General features: G+C 41.1%; 1 protein-coding gene across 1 annotated transcript; it reads right to left on the bottom strand.

Annotated features, from left to right (window-relative positions):
• Positions 1-1,282: 1,282 nt before the first annotated feature.
• On the bottom strand, positions 1,283-18,122 carry PRKAR1A (protein kinase cAMP-dependent type I regulatory subunit alpha). The gene is made up of 12 exons (XM_082492014.1): positions 18,028-18,122; positions 16,823-16,886; positions 15,712-15,890; positions 10,223-10,396; positions 9,520-9,611; positions 9,236-9,297; positions 8,604-8,650; positions 7,813-7,971; positions 7,093-7,153; positions 6,689-6,810; positions 6,189-6,270; positions 1,283-3,773 (listed from the first exon to the last, which is right to left on the bottom strand). The coding sequence occupies exons 3-12, from the start codon at positions 15,886-15,888 to the stop codon at positions 3,601-3,603; spliced, it is 1,149 nt and encodes a 382-aa protein (XP_082348140.1). The 5' UTR covers positions 15,889-15,890; positions 16,823-16,886; positions 18,028-18,122; the 3' UTR covers positions 1,283-3,600.
• Between the last annotated feature and the right edge of the window lie 2,454 nt (positions 18,123-20,576).

Genomic DNA, 20,576 nt, shown 5'->3' with positions numbered 1-20,576 from the left:
ACAAAGGTTAGCAAAACAACTCCACTCAAACCCAACCAACAAAAACAAACACACAAAAAAAAAAAAACCAAAAAAATCAACCTACACCATGCTCCTTTAGTCTCTCCCGACTTATGATTCAGCCATGTCCTTCCATTCGCAGCTTTCATAAAAGCAAGGTTTCGGATGGTCTCAATCAAACAGAATTCTCGACGTTGGTGGGCTTACAGACCTTTTTACTCTCGTGGACAGAGAATAGATGAAAATAAAAGGATTTAACTCACTCTCTGCATGCACGGTGCAGCAGTTATTTCCGTACAAGATGCCGGATTCCCAGAGTTGTATCTCCCTCTACCGGTGACTTTTTGTGCACTTACCACACATGACAAGCCCAAAATTACTTTGGTCAATGTCATGGAGTGGTTACTGCTGGCTGTTTGAACAGGAAGGACATGGGAACAAAAGATAAGTTTAAAAGTAAAGTTTAAAGCTCCCACTTCCAAGCTTGTAAGTTTCATTTTAGGTAATAAAAAAAGGTTTTAGCCTTTTTTTTGGTCAAGGGGGATGGGCGAAAGGGAGTGCAGAATGAAGGAAACAAACCCACGGATATTTAAATAGCTGGTAAACTAACAGGGATTGCAGGGTTGCTTTCTTCTTATTTTTATTCTCCTTTACATGGCAGCTTTTTAATGTAGCTTCAAAGCTAAGCGATAGCTTTCTCAGAGCTGCGTGCAAAATATGCCTAGTGTGAGCCATTTCAGGTCATCACTCTTCAAATTTTTTCCTACTTCATCATAGTGTGAAAACCCCCCTCTTCTATTTCTCCCTGTCTGTCCACCAAAACTCATTCATGATTAATTATCACATCCTCAAAACTTTCATTAAGGGACAGGAGCAGACAACTTACAGAAGCTTATCAGCACCGATAATAGCAGCTGGGCTGGGAATTGACAACCTTAACAAGAGATCAAAGCAGCACGAGTTGTGAAGAGCCACTCAAGCAGGACACAGGTACCTTCTCCGTTCAGAAGCAGTCATGCGCACCCAGTGCCAGAACTCCAGAGAAGCTCCCGGGTCACAGGCCCAGGTTGGCTCATGGAGACCAAGCTCTCCCGCAGGCTCCAGAGGGGAAAGTTCAGCTGTGCCATAAGCTAGGACTTGAACTCAAGCCTCCAGAGTTAACACAAAGCTAATCCGTTAAGCTTCTTAGTTTCTACCACCTCATTAACAATATATCCCCTAAGGCTAAAGGAAAACACAATATAGGGATAGGGAAAGAAAAAAAAAAAAGAGACTGATTGCATTTAAGAATTTAAATCATTTTATTGCTTTACCTGCCATTAGGACGATCTATAACAAAAGGAATATAATATAATATATTAGCACATACAGTAAATCAGACTTATATAGTCAGGTAACAATACAAAAATGGTCCTCTGGTTGACTATAGCTTTCTAGGGCAATAGACTTCATAAATTCGCTAAAGGTGGACTAGCAAAAAATTACTTCTAAAGCCCTGAATGTTAGCTAAGGCAAAACTATGCCAATTGTGATTTCAAACATATTTAAATTGCACACAAAGGTAAAGCTATAACTGTGATTAATACTTAACTCAGACTTAGCTGATTTATCTTAAAATCTTGTTGGTAAAACTACAAAAGGGAGTAAACAGCAAGCTAAAAAGATGCAGTAGTGAAACTTGATTAGAAAGCCTTATATAAAAAAATGTGCATTTTTTTGTGGAGCTCTAACTAGTTTACATAGTTTTTGGTGCTTTAAAGTAACACAAAGAACACATATGAAGAAAAAAAAACTGGATAGTCAAAACCCAAGAAAACAGTTTTACCAAAAAAAAAAAAAAAAGTAGCATTTGCTTACTTCTTAAGGACTCTGGCAGAAATCCTCTACTCAACATCTTCTGAATAGAGAACTCAAACCACAAGCGTTTAAACCCCATTATCGGGATTTCAGGTTCAGAAATACCCTGAAACCTTTTGTAAAGGCTTGATATCCTCAGTATTATTTTGCATCAATTAGCAGACTCTTTCAGATTATCTACATGCCTAGGAGAAAGGGTGTTGAATTTGAATCCGTATCACCTCAGAAAGGAAATAAAATGAGGGCTCCATCATTAGTAGTTGCACAACAAATGCAAAACTGCTTGCTGTCACTCCCAAATACAAACCTACGCTACTTTATATAAATTACAGTTTAAAGGAAACCTTAAAAATTGCCTACCATTATTGAACCGTGGAATTCAGTAAAAACTTTTGGGAAGTATTGGTGTGCACGGAATAATGGAACACAAAGCTGGTAAATACTGAAATACATTTAAGACTCCGCAACATATTGAACTTGGAAAAAAGAGCGAGTGTTAAATATGCGTCATGTAAATTCCATAAGCAAGGAAAGAGAATGCACCTTCATTATTTAAACTAGCTTTATAATTAAGCATTTTAAAAATTATGAATTGACCCATTTAAAAACTTAAAATAACCGAGTGTGGCAGGAAAGTCAAAACATTCACTTTTTCTGCCTCACGTTCTCCACCAAGAATAATGGCATCTATATAGACCAGCAATCCTGCCACCTGCAACTGATGCTGGCCATAAATACGCAATGTTTATCTTCCCTGGTAAAAAAGGGTCACCTGAACTGATGATCATTTTTTAAAAAAGTCAACTGAGGAGTACAAAGCAAGCAAGAATCACAGGGAAAATAAAATGTTTGCTTCCAATTTCTACACCAATCTAAGTACTTGAACATTACTAACAGCCAGAGAGCTGCACCATTCTTACACCAATCTATGTACTAGAGACCAAAGTTAGGCATTTAATGTAACATTTGGTTCTTGCCACTTTGAACAGGAAGTTTTAAATGGCATATCTATCGCTGAAGAAAGAACAAGAAAAAAAAAATCAGTTGCGGCAAGTCAGCAAATTAAGTAACAACTGCAGTAGTTCACCAGAACTATTAACCTTGACAGCTTTGATTTACACTTGACAAAAACATAACTAAGCAATCTTAAACCAGCAGACACAGGAACAATTATACTGTTAAATTCCAACTGTGGCTTTCTTAGCAGCTGATGCCTCACGATTGAACCCAGGATTACAGTACCCAGAAAATTAAAAAAAAACCAAAAAAAAAAAACCCAAGACCCCCCCCCCCAAGAAGCTCAGTTACAAGGGCAGTTCTCATTTGAAAAGAAATACAGCAGATTATGACCACAGCCTTAAAATCTGTCCAACAATTTGAGAAACACTTTTAAAAAAAAATACACCCCCCCCCACTGTCACTTCCTTACTCTATAGCAATTAGCACGGTGCCAGGAGATCGCTCCCTCCCTGAAGCAAGGCTGCATTTGCCCGAGTTGGACACTGCTGCACAGAGAGAAGCCATAACAGCAAACGCCTCCATAGAACTTTTTCTATTAATTTACTGGGACAGAGAGCACAGAACTAATATGCTCTAAATTAAAAATAGTGCCATGATAAGCAATTTTTTTTTTTTTTTTTTAAACAGACAGGAAGCTGCAAATGCCAGTGGCAATGTGGCTCTGCACAAGGGTAATAAAGCAGTCTGCATTCGTGAAGCATGTTTTGGATAGGGAGGACGGTTTCAGACAGACAGCGATACAAAACTGTTGTACTGCTGGATGTTTCTCTTGAGAATATCCGAGCACGGACCCAGGACGCGTTCAAATCGGGGTCGATCGAGCTTTACACATTTCAACAGGCCACGAGCAACAACTGTGGCAGCGCGGGGACGGTTCATCAACAGAGCTATTTCACCTAGGGCAACAGGAAAGTGCAAACAGTGTTAAAAAATCAACGTGCAAAAGAGCTGAAGAAATTATCCTGTTGTATTTCAAACTGCTGGAGGAATGGAACAGAAGGTAAATTAGGTTTTAACACTGATCAGAACAAGTATCTATGTAGTTACATTAGAAGCAACTGTGCAGGCAGTTTAAAAAACAAAAACTACTTTTTTTTTTTATTAAAATCCTGTCTGCATTCAAGTCTCTCTGAAGAAGACCTAAAGAATTTTCAACATTGGTTCTATTTGAGAAAAGGTCATGTTTCAATTAACCATGTAATATTCCTAGTCAACAAGTAGTTAGTTTTCTAATATGTAAGGTACACTACTGTTCAATTCTGGTATTTCTAGGAAACTCAGGACAAGGCCTTGGTATTGAAGACATCAATGTACAAGACAGAAGCCTCTGATGCGTAGCTAGACAGAATCAGAAGCCTGACTTTGCTGTGGGGTGTAAGACGAGTATCTTGAAGTCCCATTGGATTCCCATTTCATAAGTTATGCACAAACGTGCCAAAAGCGTTGTGTCAAATACCCGTTACAACTGCTAAACAACATATTTGGAAATGAAGTTTTCAACAAGCCCCTGTTTCCACTGGTGACAACAGCTACTTGTAACATTTTAGCAACAAGAGTGAACGAAACCACAGCACCAACTTCTGGGTTTGTTTTTAAGCAGCTGGGCTGGTTATCTCCGCGTTCAGGACTGAGGAAAGAACTCAGTGATCCTCAGAGAATAAATTTGCCTGCAATATCAGAAAGGGTGTTCAAAAGAAACGAGAAAAACTTTTCCTCTGTGCCCAATTAAAACTCTTGAACTCACTAGCCTCCAAAACACAGGCTTGCAAAATAATAAGTAGGTTCCTAGGGAGAGTTAAACCCCTGGAGGACAGGTCTGTGGCACCTGAACACAATGGCAGAGGTAACATTTAGTTAAAGAGTGGGAAACTCATGAGTACAAATCAAGGGAAATAAATATTAGAAGAGACAAACTACATACATAGAACAAATATCTAATAGTAGTTACTGAGCTAAGCAGACCTTTGGTCAGATCCAGTACTCTTAGTGCACTCTTGAGTACATCCCACTTCAGGCCTTGCAACAGAGTATTTGTTGATTACATCATCTACAAAGCTGAAAAACTGAACAGACAACCAGAAGGCTTTAGCAAGAGGACTGCTTGGAAAGAGTAATAAGGAGAGAGGACCTACCTTAAATGTGAGAAAAAAAGATAGGTTTGGTTTGGGTTTTTAGTTTTGGTATGGGGTTGGTTTTTTTTTTGTTTTGTTTTGAGAGAGAGAGAGAAAGAGGGAAGTATTTAATGTTTAAATAGTAGGCTCTGAACAGGTTGCTTGCTTTGTTTCAGAACTGCAAGCCACTTTTCTTCTGAACTCAAAATAGGGATGCCAGGAATATCTTGTTATATACTGTTACATTACACTCCAAGAACGCTCTGTAAGTATACATATCCAGCCCTTATCTGTGATCCAAAAATAAATCAACGTGCACTAGACAAGGGATTTGTTCCATGTGAAGATTATTTCAAAGTTTTTACAAGTGAGTATTTATAATAGATCTTAGCTTTTTTCTTTGCCAGAACACATAAGCTTGAAAACAAGCCAAAGCAGCTAAAAGTTACATATTATTTAAGTTAAGTAATAACACCTTCAACAACAGAAGAGACCCTGATCTGCACTTGGGAGACTACATCCCAAGTACCACACTGGTTTGGGGTCCCCAGTAGAAGATGGTGACAAAGCAGAGCAAGTCCAGCAGTGCCACCCAGATGGTTATGGGACTGCAGCACAGGATGTACAGAGAGATGCTGGAAGAGCTGGGTTAGTCTGACCTAGAGAAAAGAAGGCTTCAGCGGGAATCTTATTGCTGTCTTCAGCTACATAATGAGCTATTATAAAGACAAAACAAGACTACTCTCTGCATAGTGAAAGGCAGAGAGAACACAACAAGTTGCAGAACAGGAAATTCTTGTCAGGCTTGAAAAAAAAAAATTCTTCACAACAAGGCAAGTTTACCAGTGAAAGAAATTGCCCAGAGAGGTTGTGGGATCTCAGTCCCTGGAGACGCCAGAGACTGGACACAGCCCTGAGAAATATGATGCAATTTCAAAGTCAGTTCTGCTCAGGTTAGGGAGGTCAGACCAAATCACTGCCAGGCCCCTTCGAATTTAAAGTACTCTAGACCAATCACATTTGTGACATGCACACACACCTGAATGCCAAGTGACTCCGATACTCACCTGACATTGAGCGAAACCACAAGAGAGAGCCAAAACAGTAACTAAACAAAACCATCCCATCACTATCATCCACAGCAATCATCCACACAGCACAGGTAAAATGGTGACAGCGATGTATGTAATCGTAACTCACCAAAATAATCAGAAGGTGCCAGTCTGCCCACTTCAACAAATTCTTCATTTTCTGATCGGCGCTGTAACACTGCAGCTGTGCCCTTTAATAAATCACAGCAATTAAACAATTGGAATTTCCAGCATCACTTGAAACACTGAATTCCACGCAGAACCAGCTGCTTTGCAGAAATAACTGTTACGATGTCTCAGTCAAGAACCACTTCACAGTCCTTGCCTAATTCACCAGACTGCTCTATAAAAACAGCTGGTCCTCCCTCCTCTCTAAGCATAAACCAGCTTGGGTGTTTACACATCCACAGCACTGATTTCTTTCTGGTTTTCCTCATAACAGAAAGAACAACTAGCAAAAAAAAAAAAAAAAAAAGTGGCTATTTAGGGACAGAATAAGCCACTTTACGGTTTTGGTTGGTTTTTTTGTTTGTTTGGGGTTTTTTTGTTTTGGTTTTTTTTTTTTTTTTTTTTTTTTTTTTAAAGAGTTCTGATTTTCACCTTACTTACCTCCAAGATAATGAAGAATTCATCTCCTGGCTCTCCCTGGACCACAATCTTTTGCCCATCCTCAAACTGTACTGGTTCCAATGCATCAGCTACAGTGAGACGCTCCCACTTGTCCAGTGATTCTATAGAGTTAATAGTTCATTAACAGAGTATCTTTTTCAAGGCACAAATGATACTTTTTGTTCTGTCTTTACACCAAGTCAACCTATTTCTGGCTACATTTGTGCATCAGGTATCAAGACCTGAATTAGAATTATTTTGGAATGATGCAGAAAAGCAGTATAGGCTTTGCAGTCAGTTTTAACGGATTACCACAATAGCCTGTAATCATCATAATGCTGGATAACAGCTTTACTACAATATGGCAATTTATTCCACTCCAGAACAAAAGTCTTCTCACTTACCCAATATAGATACTTTACTAAGGAATTCCTCATACATCTTTCTCTTTCTCAAAGTACTCCCCTACAAAAAAAAAAAAAAAAAAAGTGAAAAACACAAGCACACTAAGTTTTCTTTCTACCTCACGTTTTACATGAGGCTTCAAATATAACTCAAGACCTGAGGCATACCGCATTCTGTCTCACAGACCCCAAATCGACAAGACTGTTTTCAAATTTAATTATTTCAGTAATATTTCAGAGTGCAGCAACCTCCATAAAGTACTTAGCATTTATTGCAGCCTTACTGTATAGTCTTATCGTTCTTTCTGTATAACCTTATCAAACTTCACAACACCTGCTCATTAGTTATAATTTCTGTTCTCACACGCTACTTACAAATAGCAAGCTAAATAAAGAGCAGAATCAAAACATCTGACAAGTTAACCAGTAGGTATTACATTTTTAGTCCAGTTAATTACTGCATTGATATATTTTATTCGCTCATGCAAGATTCCCCCTTCCCCCATGCCTGAAAAACCTATGCCGAGCTATCCGCTTTCTGATTACAAAAGAGATAACAGGATTGTCAGTAAGCAACTCCTGCAAAGGACAGGCACAGAGAGAAGGTCAAATGACCAGTATAAATTGAGTGAATAGTAAAACCAAAAGCATAATTCCAGGTTAGCACACTGCTACTTGAGTCAATGGCAGAAGCCACACATCAGCTAGAAAAATACTTGCCATCAGGATCCTCCTATAGCTATCTCTATCAATGCCCCACAACTTCACATTCGTCTTCGCTTTGACAGTTGCAGCACGGGGAGTTCCATATATAAGGGCAAGTTCTCCAAAGCTTCCACCCTCACCAACGCTGGTTGCCCACTCATTGTTGACATAAACCTGAAAGGCAGTGCACGGTGATAAGCCAAGGCCCATGGTGTCTTGTGAGCTGATCAGAGACAACATGGAAGCTCCCATCACCCCTTATTTCCTTTATATTAAAGGGAAATTCTCACATCTGTACAGTCCAGGTTGAACATTTCAGGGTTTCATCAACACTTCACAGCCAACCCCAGTCCCAGCCACAATTTTTACTGTCTTCGACAAAGCGACTCTCTTCTATATCACATGCACAGAGACTACACATGTAGACTTCTGAGACCCTTTGATAGGAAATAAAATCTCAGTGAAGTCTCTGTCAGAGAAAGCTATGGATTAGTTGGACTGGAAAATAAAGTCTGGTCATTTTTAAAGCCTGTCCCACACCTCTAGACTCCAACCCTGCACTTGTAAAGCATTAGTATTGTGTTGGTGTCCAAATCATTCATTTTGAAACTCAACATAACTCAACAGTCTGCAGCGAGACCGAGCCATTAAGGAACAAAGAGGGTCCAAAGCAAAATAAGCTTCTACAAGTAAGAACTTGTGAGAAAAGCTGCCAAAGGAAGGACCTGTAGAAGAGGCCTACAAATATCAGGCTATTCTCCAGCTAGGGATGAGCGTCTCAATAGTAAACTACCAATAATGCTTACATCCATTTCTCCTTGATCAACAACATAGAAGTTATCACCTTCATCACCTAAAGAAGAGAAAAAAATTGAATACATGCTAAGAAGAGAATAAAGCTATGCAAGCATTCATTTTCCACAGAACTGGCATCTCTGCCAACTCCGATGTTTGGAATCTAATAAGGTTGGCAGATACAAATTTATCACAGCTTACGGGGTGAAATTTCACATTTTGCTGATTTCACACTCCTCTCAGTCCTGTGAAAGAGGACATCTACTGGTATGCTGGAGATCAGCAGCATTTCCAGGATTACTGGGAAGGCATATGGGATCCATAAACTGACACAATGTGTTCTACACAGCCATCAAATGACAATCTTAACAATAGATAACATAAGCAACGAAATCACATCTTCCTACAATTGCTCCACTCCTCACTTTGGCATGAGCTCTGCTTCAGATAACATAGCAAGAAATGGTCACTGCATCCAGACAGTGTTTGGTTCTTTTGTGGTTAGTTTATTTTGTTTGGGTTTGGTTTTGTTTGGGTTTTTTTGGTTCTTTTTTTCAAAAAAACCCAAACACTAACAAGAGCTCTATGCCAGAGTCTGCTCACCATCTCCAACTTATTCACCAGTGTAAACATTGTCACTTGCCTTGCTGTATGACAGTCTCTCCTGCAATGTAAGTGACGGGGAACATTGCATCAAAGATGTCACTGCAGAAAAGGACACTAAAATTAGACAACTGCTTGGACAACTGCCACACATGCATTGATACATCTGTTCCACCAACAGCTCAATACTTTTCCCACAACTTCTGTATGGTTACACTGCCTGTTGTAAAAAGGATGGGCAGCTTTGTGCATTACAAGACGTTTAACTCTTCTGAGGTCTGCACTTTAAGAAACTTTCTTTAAGACTTTAAGATTTATTCCTACCTTCTTTCATTATCATCAAGATGGGCAAACAGCACATTCTTCTCAATAGCTTTTGCCAAAGCAGCCATAGTCTTATAATCTTTTGGAATAACCTACAATATAATCAGAAAAAGTAACTCAATTTTTTGAAGAAAAATCTCTGCATTCCCTGGGCAAATAAATTCTTCAATTGCTACAAAACACTGGCTGAGTTTTTCCAGTTTCTTTCCAGCACTATAGATCTAAAAGCAAATACAGTCAATGTTTACAACCAGTTTATGCAGAAGATAAATAAAATCTTGTATTATTTTACGCAATTATAAAACCACCATTCCATGCTAAGTTTATAAGTTTTTCTGCAAGTACAACTATCTGTTCAACCTGCGTTTCCTATGAAAGGCAGCAAGCCTGCTTTGCCAATAGGCTAAACGTAATGTTGTTGCAGCTGTTGAATAACTGGAAGCACTTTCTTTATACATAATATATATGCACATCTAAATATATATTACTTCAAAAAGAACAGGTCTAAGTTACGCATATATGGTTTAATTGCACGACAGTTTATTCTAGCCTCCTATTAAACAGCTAGACACACAGGTCTGCTTTTTACAGTTATCACAAGACTTAACAGGCTACAGGAGCTTTGTGTTATTTAATACACTGGATGGAAGGTGGTCTTAAACTCTTGTAGACAATTCTTAGCAACATTTAAAAGTTAGAGCACCTTTCTAACATAAGATGCAGCATCCTCTTCTGTATAGACTTCCGCACTGATGGCCCCACGCCTTCTTCGACCCTTAACCACAGGGTTCATAGGAGGAGGAGGAGAGATTTCATCTTCCCGTGAGTCTGAGCGGGAACCAGACTTCTGTTGATTCAACAACTGTTTTGTTTCCTCCTAAACAGGAAGGAAGACATGTTTGTGTCACATAATCCAGTGAAGCCAAAAAGCCATTACATATTATATTACAATTTAGTCTGCCAATGCAAGGGTGCTTCCTGTGTACTATTACTCCCACATTAAGGCAAACAGGAGACTAGAGCAACCAAGATCAAAGGCCTTTCCAAACAGATGGCAGATATGCCTTTCATTCATACCATTCAGATCACAATGGTGTTTATTTTAGTAAGCTACACTAAGAGTTTAATAAATTAAGAAGTATAAACAAGTTGATTCTACTTTCCGCTAGTGTATTCAACAGTCGATGAAGAAATTCTGCAAATGATAAATGTGTTTCCTCAGACATAAACGCAGCAGTTCCTTCCCTCAGCTGTGAGGTGTTAAGCCTTTTTTCATTTGAAAGACAGAAGAGCAATTCCTCAGAAATCCGTGTTAAATGAGATGCTTCTGAAACAAGGTCAAGTCATGGACCAACTCAATGCTCAATAACCAACAGTTATTTTAGGAGAAAGAAATATGAACACCACTTACAAAAGAGCTGGAGGAAGCATGCTAGAGGCCAAACAGTAGGTTTTTTCCCCCGCAACCCTCAGATTTGTCAACTTTGCACAACGTTATACATTTTCCTTATTTGCCTCAGTTACCTGTCGTGCTGTGTTGCAGCGATATTGTAGACAACTAGTGTACTTACAATAAAATGAAGTCTAACTAATTTGACACACAGAAATTTGATTCTTCTACGTACCAGAAGATTTACCTTAATCAACTAAAATCAGATTAAAAACAAAAGAGCCAACCTTGGAGCCAAAGCATTTGCATCACAACAGATCAAATTACTTTCTCCCAGTGCTAAGGAAAATGGGGTTTGGGACATGCCGTAAAAGAACAAGGAGTCATCTGTTCTCTGTGAGCTCCTAGAACTTTTAAAAGCTGGGTTTGTCCCAGTGTCCTTGATCAAACCGTCCCCTGCCCAGCTAGGCAGCTTGCTGCTTGGCTGCCACGCTCCCCTCCGGAGGTGCACAGAGGCTATGTATAACAACAACGCTTTGAGGAAAGGGACAGCAGATAACCATTACAGTGAGTTTACATTTTACACCTCTCAGATAGCCAAAGAGCAAACACTGATCCGTCGAATTACATTTCACTTCCTGCCTTTTGTCCGCCGATAAAATAGTGCTACATTTCAAAATGATGGGGGCAAAACCTATTTAAAACTTTGTTTCTGTCTTCTGATTTTAGAGAAACAAGTCTCAACTGAGATGTTATTGAAAACACCTTGAACAGTAGTAGGTGTTTGGTTTAAACTGCCTCTATAAAAAGTGGGCAACGCCACCAACCACAAAAACATGCTGTCCACTCATATACAGAATGCTTAACCCATTAAAAAAACTTGAGAGTTGAAATAAGTGAACACCAGCTGCTGCATTTTTTCCAGTATCACATAAAATATATATATTGAGATCCTGAAACTTTCAGGGATAGAACCACTTCAGCAGCATTTAGCAAGGGAGCTGCATATCAAAACATTGTTCAACAAGAGACTCACCAAGGTAACAGCCCACTCAAGGAAACTGCACTAATAGAAGAAGTACAACTGCAACTTCTGCCTGATCTGAGATTTAACTTTACTATGTTAAAAACAAGTACATTAAGGTAGGGCATGGACACAGAAAAAAGGTACAGCCGAGTTAGATAAAACATTGACTTAAAATATACCAGCTATTCTAAACAGTCTATATACACACTCATCAAGAGGAAGATTACCCCCAAATGAGACAAGTCTCCATATATTCACATCACACATCGCAAGACAACACTGTGCCATGCAGTAAGTGACATGCTAAAATCTCACTGTTTTCATAGCAGCAGCTCTTCATGTATTCATCTTTTTAAAATACATCTTATATCACTTCTGGTACTCTACCACATATATTACACCACCAGATAAGTGATAAATTACATGAAGCCCTGAAAGAAAGAAGTGTAGCAGTTGTTATTCTCAGTTACCTTAGAATCTAGCCAGTGTTTATGAGCAAGAAAATGTATTTGTTCAGGTGTAGAAGCTCCTCAAATTAAACACATAATGGACAAAGGCATTCATTTTGCTCCTGTACCCATCAGTATAAGCAACACCCAGATTTTATAAAGGTTTAATAATGTTACCCTATTTATTACATCAAAGTGTTGATCCTGGTCTTCCAGCTGATGGAGCTGTTCAAGGAGTTTTCAGTGTCAGTGACCACCAATTGTAAATTTTATTTTTCATGACAAGTAACAAATAGTTATTAATTCCATTTAAATTGTTACAAATAAGAAACATTAAAGCGATGAGTCTACCAGCTACTGAAGATGACCTTCACAATTTCAGAATTGTGTTTTACACTGTATAGCCTGGCATCTGGTAATCGTCATTACACCAGAAACAATCTCAACTTCTTCTGGTTAATTTATATTTAATTTATAACAGCTCTCCACATATTAAAAAAAAAAGCTCTGCCATAAATTCACAACTGCAGAGTATATCCTTCTTAACTACCACGTTTTGCAAAGAAACATTTGGGATATAGGAAAATATTCAGGTATGTATCTGTGGAGGCAGGTGGTGGGGAACAGGTACAGCGACTAGATGTCAATCGCACTTCATAATTCCAGCTTTCTATAAAGCCTAATACACACATAACTGCATTATACACAGTATTTCAACCATTCCAGTGGACAGCCATGTCCAATATCCAAGATTCATCTGGCAAGATGTAATAATGATCTCTACATGAAGGTTCCACAGCTCAAACTACATTACACAGCCAAGCACAGCACTGGATAGCTATTAGCTTCTGGGTGCATTGGTGTTACCAGACATGTTTGCACAGCAAAGAGAACAGAGGCCTTCACCCACCACAAACAGTAAAATAAAAACATTTATACAATCAATCTGTAGTAATTAGATTCATGTAACAGCTTTAGTAACTCAGAAGAGGACATCTGAATTCCTACAGTAGCTACAACATTCTCGGAGGCAGTAATTTTAATGTTTCTGAACATAAATTCAAAAGTGTGTTTAATGTCTTCAATGTATTTTAATAATATGACAGTGAATCAGCTGTGCGTATGCACGCTGTGGAAGAAACAATTTGTCAGGATAACTAGAGAGAAAATAGTAACCTTGCTTGAGTTTTAAATGGTGTTCCTTCAAAATTCAGTCTTAAAAAAAAAAAAAAACAACACTGTATCACAACCTCAACTTCATCCAGTCTAACAGATGAACAGATTTAGAAAGTATATTGAAAAGTTGCTCTGCTTTATTAAAGATGTAACAGACGTTACTTCTCGAAGGCAAAACAGATTCCATTTAAAACATTTTTGCTCCACCAGAGCTAAGTACCAGGTTAGAGCTCGTTAATATTAGTACTTTGCATTTGTGCTTTCCAGACACGGATGTCAGAGGAGTTTTCTAACGTGGAACAGGATGTTCATTGCTCTGTTACTTGATAGCTATTAAGGTACTGTGTTATCTGGTTAAACTAAGACCAATCCATTAGACTGAATGGAGAAATAACTAAGAGAAAGCTGTAGCAATTTTTTAATTTAAGGTGCATGGAAGAAGAATGCTACGGTTTCACTTTTAGCTACAGCTGCACTAGTGGGCACGTATAACCCATGACAATACAACTCATAATAAAAGACCCTGACCAAAATTGTAAGAGTAATTTAAGGGGAAAAAACATTACCTAAACAGTTTTATTTTCAACTTCCTTGTAGGCTGACCGAGTACATAGACAGCACCAGAATAAATCACCAAGAGTTATTCAACTCCAGAATACATGTGACTAAGTTCAGAGCTAGACTTGTTGTCTTGCTAAAAACAAATTAAGTTTCCTTTGATCTTAAATACTGTATTATCAACCAGAAGTCCACTACACAAAAGCATCCAAGTATTCCTGGTTTATATCTGTACACATGTATTGGTTTACAATTTATTCTAAGTGCAGTAATGCAGTTTACTTTGTAAAGTTTTGCATATCAACATTTGTGGTGATATTTTAAAAATTATCTATCAGTATTTAGAAACTCAAGAATCCAAGGTGGGGAAGGAAGCACAGTAACAGGGAGGGACAGTGGAGTTTTAAGAACCTGATTACTACATGGTTTGCTGCTGGTATTTTCTCTGAAAGAGAATGTACTCAAGATGGAACCACACAAAAGAAAGTCAGATATACTACAGAGTTCTCATTCATTTAATAACCAAAGTGTTCTTCAAACATATTCTGAGTATAGGAGGTTAGCTTGCAGCATTTGGTCATTTTCTAGTATCTTGAACACTTCCATTAAAATATAATTTCCACTATACACACTTATGATCTCTACTGTTAATTTCTTCTTTACATCAGCAATTAGTAACTAGCTAGAATAAAAAAAAAATAAAAAAGATATACCTCCCATATACAACAAGCACTGAAGGCAGCACCTGCAAATGACTATGCACAAGGTCACATCTACATTATTTACTGTACTTTGAACAGAGTCGTATCTAACCTTTCCTCTCCATTAGCCTTTAAAACTTCACATTTTCATAGCAGCTTCTTTTGCTTACTGCTTAGATATCAATATATAAAATGAACAGGTCAAAAGAATGTGAAGTCACTTTCAAATATGAGCACCAAGATGACAAAATACTTTCCATTCCCAAGATCCCAGAATGCTTCCAACAACAACAGCAAAAACACCATAGAGACCTTGAGGACAAACACAAGAGGAACAACAAAGCAAAACACCAACACGGAACTCCCAAGAGAAGGCAGAAACAGGCTTGCTCTCCCAAAGATCTGGAATACAAATACTTCCGTTTGACTTCAGCTAGGCATGGATAACTACTGCTGGCCTACTACTTCTGTGCTGTACCCGAATTATTGTAAACGATTTGTCTCGATATAAGAAACCAAATGCCTATCGCGAGTGTCTAACCAAGGTCAAACGCCACAGTTTCATCTAACTACAGAAACGATCGTGTATGCTACCTATTAGCTTCTATGAGTAAGCATTAGATGGGGATTATATCTGCATCCCAGCTAGGTAAGTCTCCTTGTCAGCTTATGTTCTGCCCTACATGCTTTGTTATGAGAGAGGTGCTTTCACACCATGATCAACTGGCATAAACTACTGGAAAATAGGATTTGTCTTCCAAGAGCATCAGTTCCAGCCTCAAACAGCCAATACAAACACTGGTCAAATCTGAAGCTCAACCTCTAAATCACAAAGAGACGACGTAAATTTAGCTTGTTCCACTCTCCTTCCCTCCCGCTATGTATTTTTACCTTCTCCAATCTTTCAAAGTATTCTCTGAGGAATCCCATGGGTCTTTCAGGTCTCACTGTGCATAATTGTACAATGCAATCCTTCAGAAGTTGCTGGATGTTGTGTTTTTGGACGTAAAGTTCGCATTCCCGAAGACTACGCTCCTCCTCACTGCTGCTGCTGCTAGAAGCTGCCATTGCTGAAGATAAGAGAAAGAGAAGGTTAAATAACTAGTGGAAATGCAGATGATGCAGCCTGACATAGTCAGGCACGTTATGCTGCCTAGAAGAAACTTCAGCTGCATTATCATCTTACTGATACCACAGCATAAAACCACCTTTATCTGTAAGACCAGTAACTAAGCTAAACTGTGAAAGAAAAAGCAATGAACTCATTTAGCACCTGCAAAGAAATAGGAAAAGTGGGTGCTCTATAGCCACAGGCACAAAAGTAAAAGCATTTGATTGAGCTGGGAAAGCTTCAACAACTCAAGACCTGTGAGCACTCAAAGTCAGGGAAGCTTCCACCTAAACTTTCTGCTGATTAAAGCTAGTATTTTGTAGGGTTGGAGGCTCACTTCAGAGCTGTATGGTCTGCATGGGGTCACGTGGATGATGACCAGGAGATAGGTGGGTGGAAACTGGGAATCTGAGAGGCAAGTATGAAAAATATTAGGAAGTGAAAACTTGTTAAGGTTGAAGCCAAAGCCAGTTTGCCAAATGTCAAGGTAGAGTCCACTAACAGAAGTTACGTATTTAGGGGAATTACTCCTAAAAAGCTACTCTCCAGTTTAAACTGGTCCCCACTTCGTAACTATCTCCATGGATACACCGCAATACCAAAAATATTTCTTCAACTGTAAATAATCAAGACATCTTTAATCACATCTGTTACGATGCCAGGTTTTCAAGAGACTTTGAAAGTGTTACAGCTGACACTATAATTTAAAAAATGTTATTAGGCAGGTTTTTTCCCCTTTTCAGGTTATAGAACCATTTTAAAATATATATTTTACATATACATATAAATATTTCATGACTTTTTTTTTCATAAAGCAATTAACACTAAGACAGCTAAAGAAACAGACAATAATTTCTCAGGGTATTTATGATAAAATATGAAGAAAGTTACCTGGTACAGGGACAGTGGCAACAGCTTATGAATATGCAGTAAGATATGTTGATCCCAGGATCAGCTTTTGAAAGGGAAAAAATGGATTCAGACAAAATAACTTTGAGAGATGAAAAGTCACTGAAAGCCAAGCAGCACAGTCATATTATGCATTTTATCCTACTGAGGCATCAGACTGAGAAACATAGGGCACACAGGCAACATAACACTGTGCCCCTCTGAATTATGCTACTGGAGATTACAGGAGAACTAGAGTTAATACGAAATTGCTAACACTTCAAACAGGTTTTGTTCTTGTCACAGTTAATCCCTGCATAAGTATGAACAGACAGATGCATTATGTGTTGCATAAACACCAAGTATGGACTTCACGTGGACTGAAAAAGTGCCTTAAAGTTCTCCAGTTACTTCTTTTGTTTTGACAACTTGCACAGTGAAGGTCAGTCCTAATTAACAGCCCCAGAGAAACTCGGTGGCTCCATGACAGCTCACAAATTACAATCTATGGAAAAAGCATCGCGCTGCTGACAGACAGCAGACACGGGCCACAGCCGTTCATGAGAGAAGTAACACCAGTGCAGAAAATACCAAAGAAATAACGAAAACTCCAGCATTTTCAGACGGTATTTTTTTCTGCACGTTGCAAACCCGAAGCTTTCCGGAGCCCCCTAAGGCAGGGCTGCACTCAGGCCGCCGCCAACCGCCCGGGCCCGGCCCGCCCGCCCCGGGGCTGCCCTGCCAAGCCAAGCCCGCCCCTCACCGCTGCTCGCCGCTCCCCGGAGGCGCCCCCGCCACGGCCCAGCGGCACGGGCGAGCAGCCCCACGGTGAAAGCAACGACAGGGCGTTCCCGGGGCGGGGTACAAACACCCCCCACACCCCCATGTCGGGCCGGGGATTGTTTTAGCGCCTGAAGGCCTGGAGGCGACGCCCGGCGCGGCCCGACGAGCCCGCGGGGACCCCACGCAGCGCGGCCTCTCCCCCCTCAGAGAGCAGGCGGCAGCAAAGGGGACGCTGCCCCCGCCCCCACCCCCATCCCAGCAGGCCCGGGGGCTACCGGCTCCGGCACCGGGCCGCTCCCCTCAGCGGGGCCGGCCCCCAAGGCCGCAGGCCTTCTCGCTCCGCGCCCTTCGCTGCCTCGCTGTGCCGCCGCCGCAGCCACCGCCCCCTCAGGGGCTGCCCCGTCGGGCCGGGCGCCGCCGCTCACCTGGCGCGGGCGGCTCCGCCGGGCACCTCACCACCGCCCCCCGCCCGTCCCGGCCCGGCCGCGGCCTCAGCGACAGCAGCAGCAGCGGCGGCGGCTCCCACCGGAAACCAACTGGCCCAGCCAATCACCGCCCGCCGTGACGTCAATGCGCCTCGCTCTCACCCAGACCCGTCGCCGCGGTAACCTTAAAGGGGCAGCGCCGAGAGAGCCGTTGGTCTAAGGGAGGGCAGCGCAGCTTGCCCCTTTAAGGGGCGCGAGGCCGGCGGGGAGAGCCCGGCCGGAGCGCTGAGGGGAGCGGGCAGGCGCGGTGGGCCGGGGCGGGCAGGGGAAGGCCGGGGAAGGCGGTGAGGTGGAGAGAACCCGCCGTGTCCGGTAGCGGAGGCCGCCGCGGGGCGGCCCGGGGGAAGCCGCGCTGCTCTCTGCCCTGTGTAGGCCTTGCCCGGAGCGATTGACAGCACCGAAATCCTGCGAAATGGCTTTTAGGGCGAAAGATGCCCTGGGCCGCCGTGCGGGGCGTTAATTAAATAGTAACGGGGCTGCGGCTGGCGGGTGCTGGTGACCCTTGGCCTGCACGCTGCCAGGTGAAGAGGCTGAAGCGCTCTTTTCATGGTTAAAACCATCAGCCCTCGTCGCGATCATGGCAGCCCCTTCATCAGCCGGGCGGTGATGCCACCTGCTCGTCCCTAAGCGCTCGGCTCAACTCCATTCTGCATTAAGTCGTGTAGAGTGCATGTTTAAAAAGGGGAAAATGAATTGTATTCAAGTTTGGCGAAGATTTCGCTCTATTCCACGTGCAGAATTATGGCATGTGTCTCTATGGCTGAGGGGAGCCCCGGGAATCACTTGACATACGTAGAGCATACGAGAAGTCGCCGAAGCTCTGGGCTGTGCTGGCAGGGAGGCAGACCCCGCGCAAGGACTTGGGAAAATGAACCCCGAATGCCGCCTCGGCTGAGCCCCTTGTAGCTGAGAAGATAATTCAGTTTTACAACTCGGTGTTCCAACTGCTGCGAGAGGGTTCCAACCCAAATTCATCAGTGCTTAACTCATTCGGGAGAATCGTATAGCATACAACCAAAATGATTCCGGTAATGAGTTTAATGTGTATTTGGAGATTAGGAGCTATTGGTGTTTTTGCAGTGACATGGCGAGCCATCTTACATGGTGTTCCTTTAATATTTCACATATTAAAGAAACAAAGGATAACAGCTTGGGTCTAGATCTTAGATCTGCATTTATGACAGACCAAAGCTAGTCCCTGAGTACACATTCCTTAAATGTTTGATAGCTTCTGTTATGGGTTAATTAGAAGCCAGGGCCCAGGGTTTTCTGACACTAAGCCAAAAGCTGGAGCTATTACAAAAAAAAAAAAAAAATCAAATCCATCTCAATACGAATTGTAAGGAATCATGAATATTTGTGAAATACTGTCAGGTATCAAATCTACCTGCTCACCTAGTAACACAATATTTCTTTCTGTGACTGAAAACTACTAGAAGTTTCTGAACACTGGAAAAAAACTGCGTACAGTTTTTCTCCCCCTACACAGCTTTTTTTTTTTTTTTTGCTTTCTGTCTTGCCTTTTGCACGCTGTCTGCTATTGTCACACCTCACTCCTCCTTGTTTGGACAAGTCCTGGTGCTGTTTTGGGATAGATCCCATCTGGAACAAAGATCAGACCCGTACGTAAAACCTGTTCTGCAACATCATTAAGAAAACAAGTATACTGTTGTACAGCGTGCTCTTGCTGCAATCCTCTCCTGAGCTCTGGAGCCAGAGAGTTCCGATGGCAAGGCAGGAGTGTAGCAAAGGGAACAGAACAGGCTTTCAAAAGGAGCCTTGTGATGCCAACCTGAGGTCCCTCTTGTCAACTGCGTACAGCTCCTTCACTTCAAGTCAGCCCTGACTTATCTTTGAAAGTTAAATCATGCTTCTCATGCGCATATGTTTGTACATATTCATGTGTTAATTCTTACACTGTTAAGGACGTAAGAGAAATTGAAAACAAACAAAGCCCTGTTCCATTTGGTCTGAATTCCAGTCTGACCCCGCTCTTAACTGTCTAATTAAATAATAAACATTCCTGAGTAAATAACTTGCATTACCGTCAGCACTATTCCCACAACTTTCATTTCAAACTGGTTTATGCCTTAGAGTTTCTCATGAAGCAATCTGTTGCCTGAGGCTGTGGCTGCTGAAGAGCAGAGGAGAGCTGCCCAGTCTGCCAGCAGAATATACCAACGCAAGCATAAGAGACAGTGTGACACAGCCAGCGAGTCACCATGAAGAGGGGTAAGGTGGAGAACTGTACTGGCTTTTTCTGGTTACATTTAATAAGAACTACATGGAACCATTTTTCTAATTCAGTTTCTTCTCCTATCCCGTAGCAGGGGCTGTCCTAAAGCACTGTTATATTCATATTTTAGACAAATCTAGTAGTCAGTCCTGGTTCAAATCCCACTGGCAAGCACTAAGGGTTAGCATGGTAGTGATTTCAATGATGGTAACCATCACATGTCCTTAGTGGTGGGACATTCAGTTTTCAGGAC

This window comes from Vanellus vanellus, assembly GCF_965231255.1.
Source record: "Vanellus vanellus genome assembly, chromosome: 17".
Taxonomy (NCBI): Eukaryota; Metazoa; Chordata; class Aves; order Charadriiformes; family Charadriidae; genus Vanellus; species Vanellus vanellus.
The sequence above is the reverse complement of the archived record's forward strand: the minus strand, read 5'-3'. Positions and strand labels throughout refer to the sequence as shown.

What these genes read in the sequence shown, in the direction of transcription:
- PRKAR1A (XM_082492014.1), bottom strand. Translation starts at nt 15,888, where the DNA reads ATGGCAGCTTCTAGCAGCAGCAGCAGTGAGGAGGAGCGTAGTCTTCGG. An exon ending in CTGCATCTTATGTTAGAAAG is followed by an intron (nt 9,612 to 10,222) that starts GTGCTCTAACTT and finishes ATTATATTGTAG; the next exon opens with GTTATTCCAAAAGATTATAA. An exon ending in CTTGATGATAATGAAAGAAG is followed by an intron (nt 9,298 to 9,519) that starts GTAGGAATAAAT and finishes CCTTTTCTGCAG; the next exon opens with TGACATCTTTGATGCAATGT.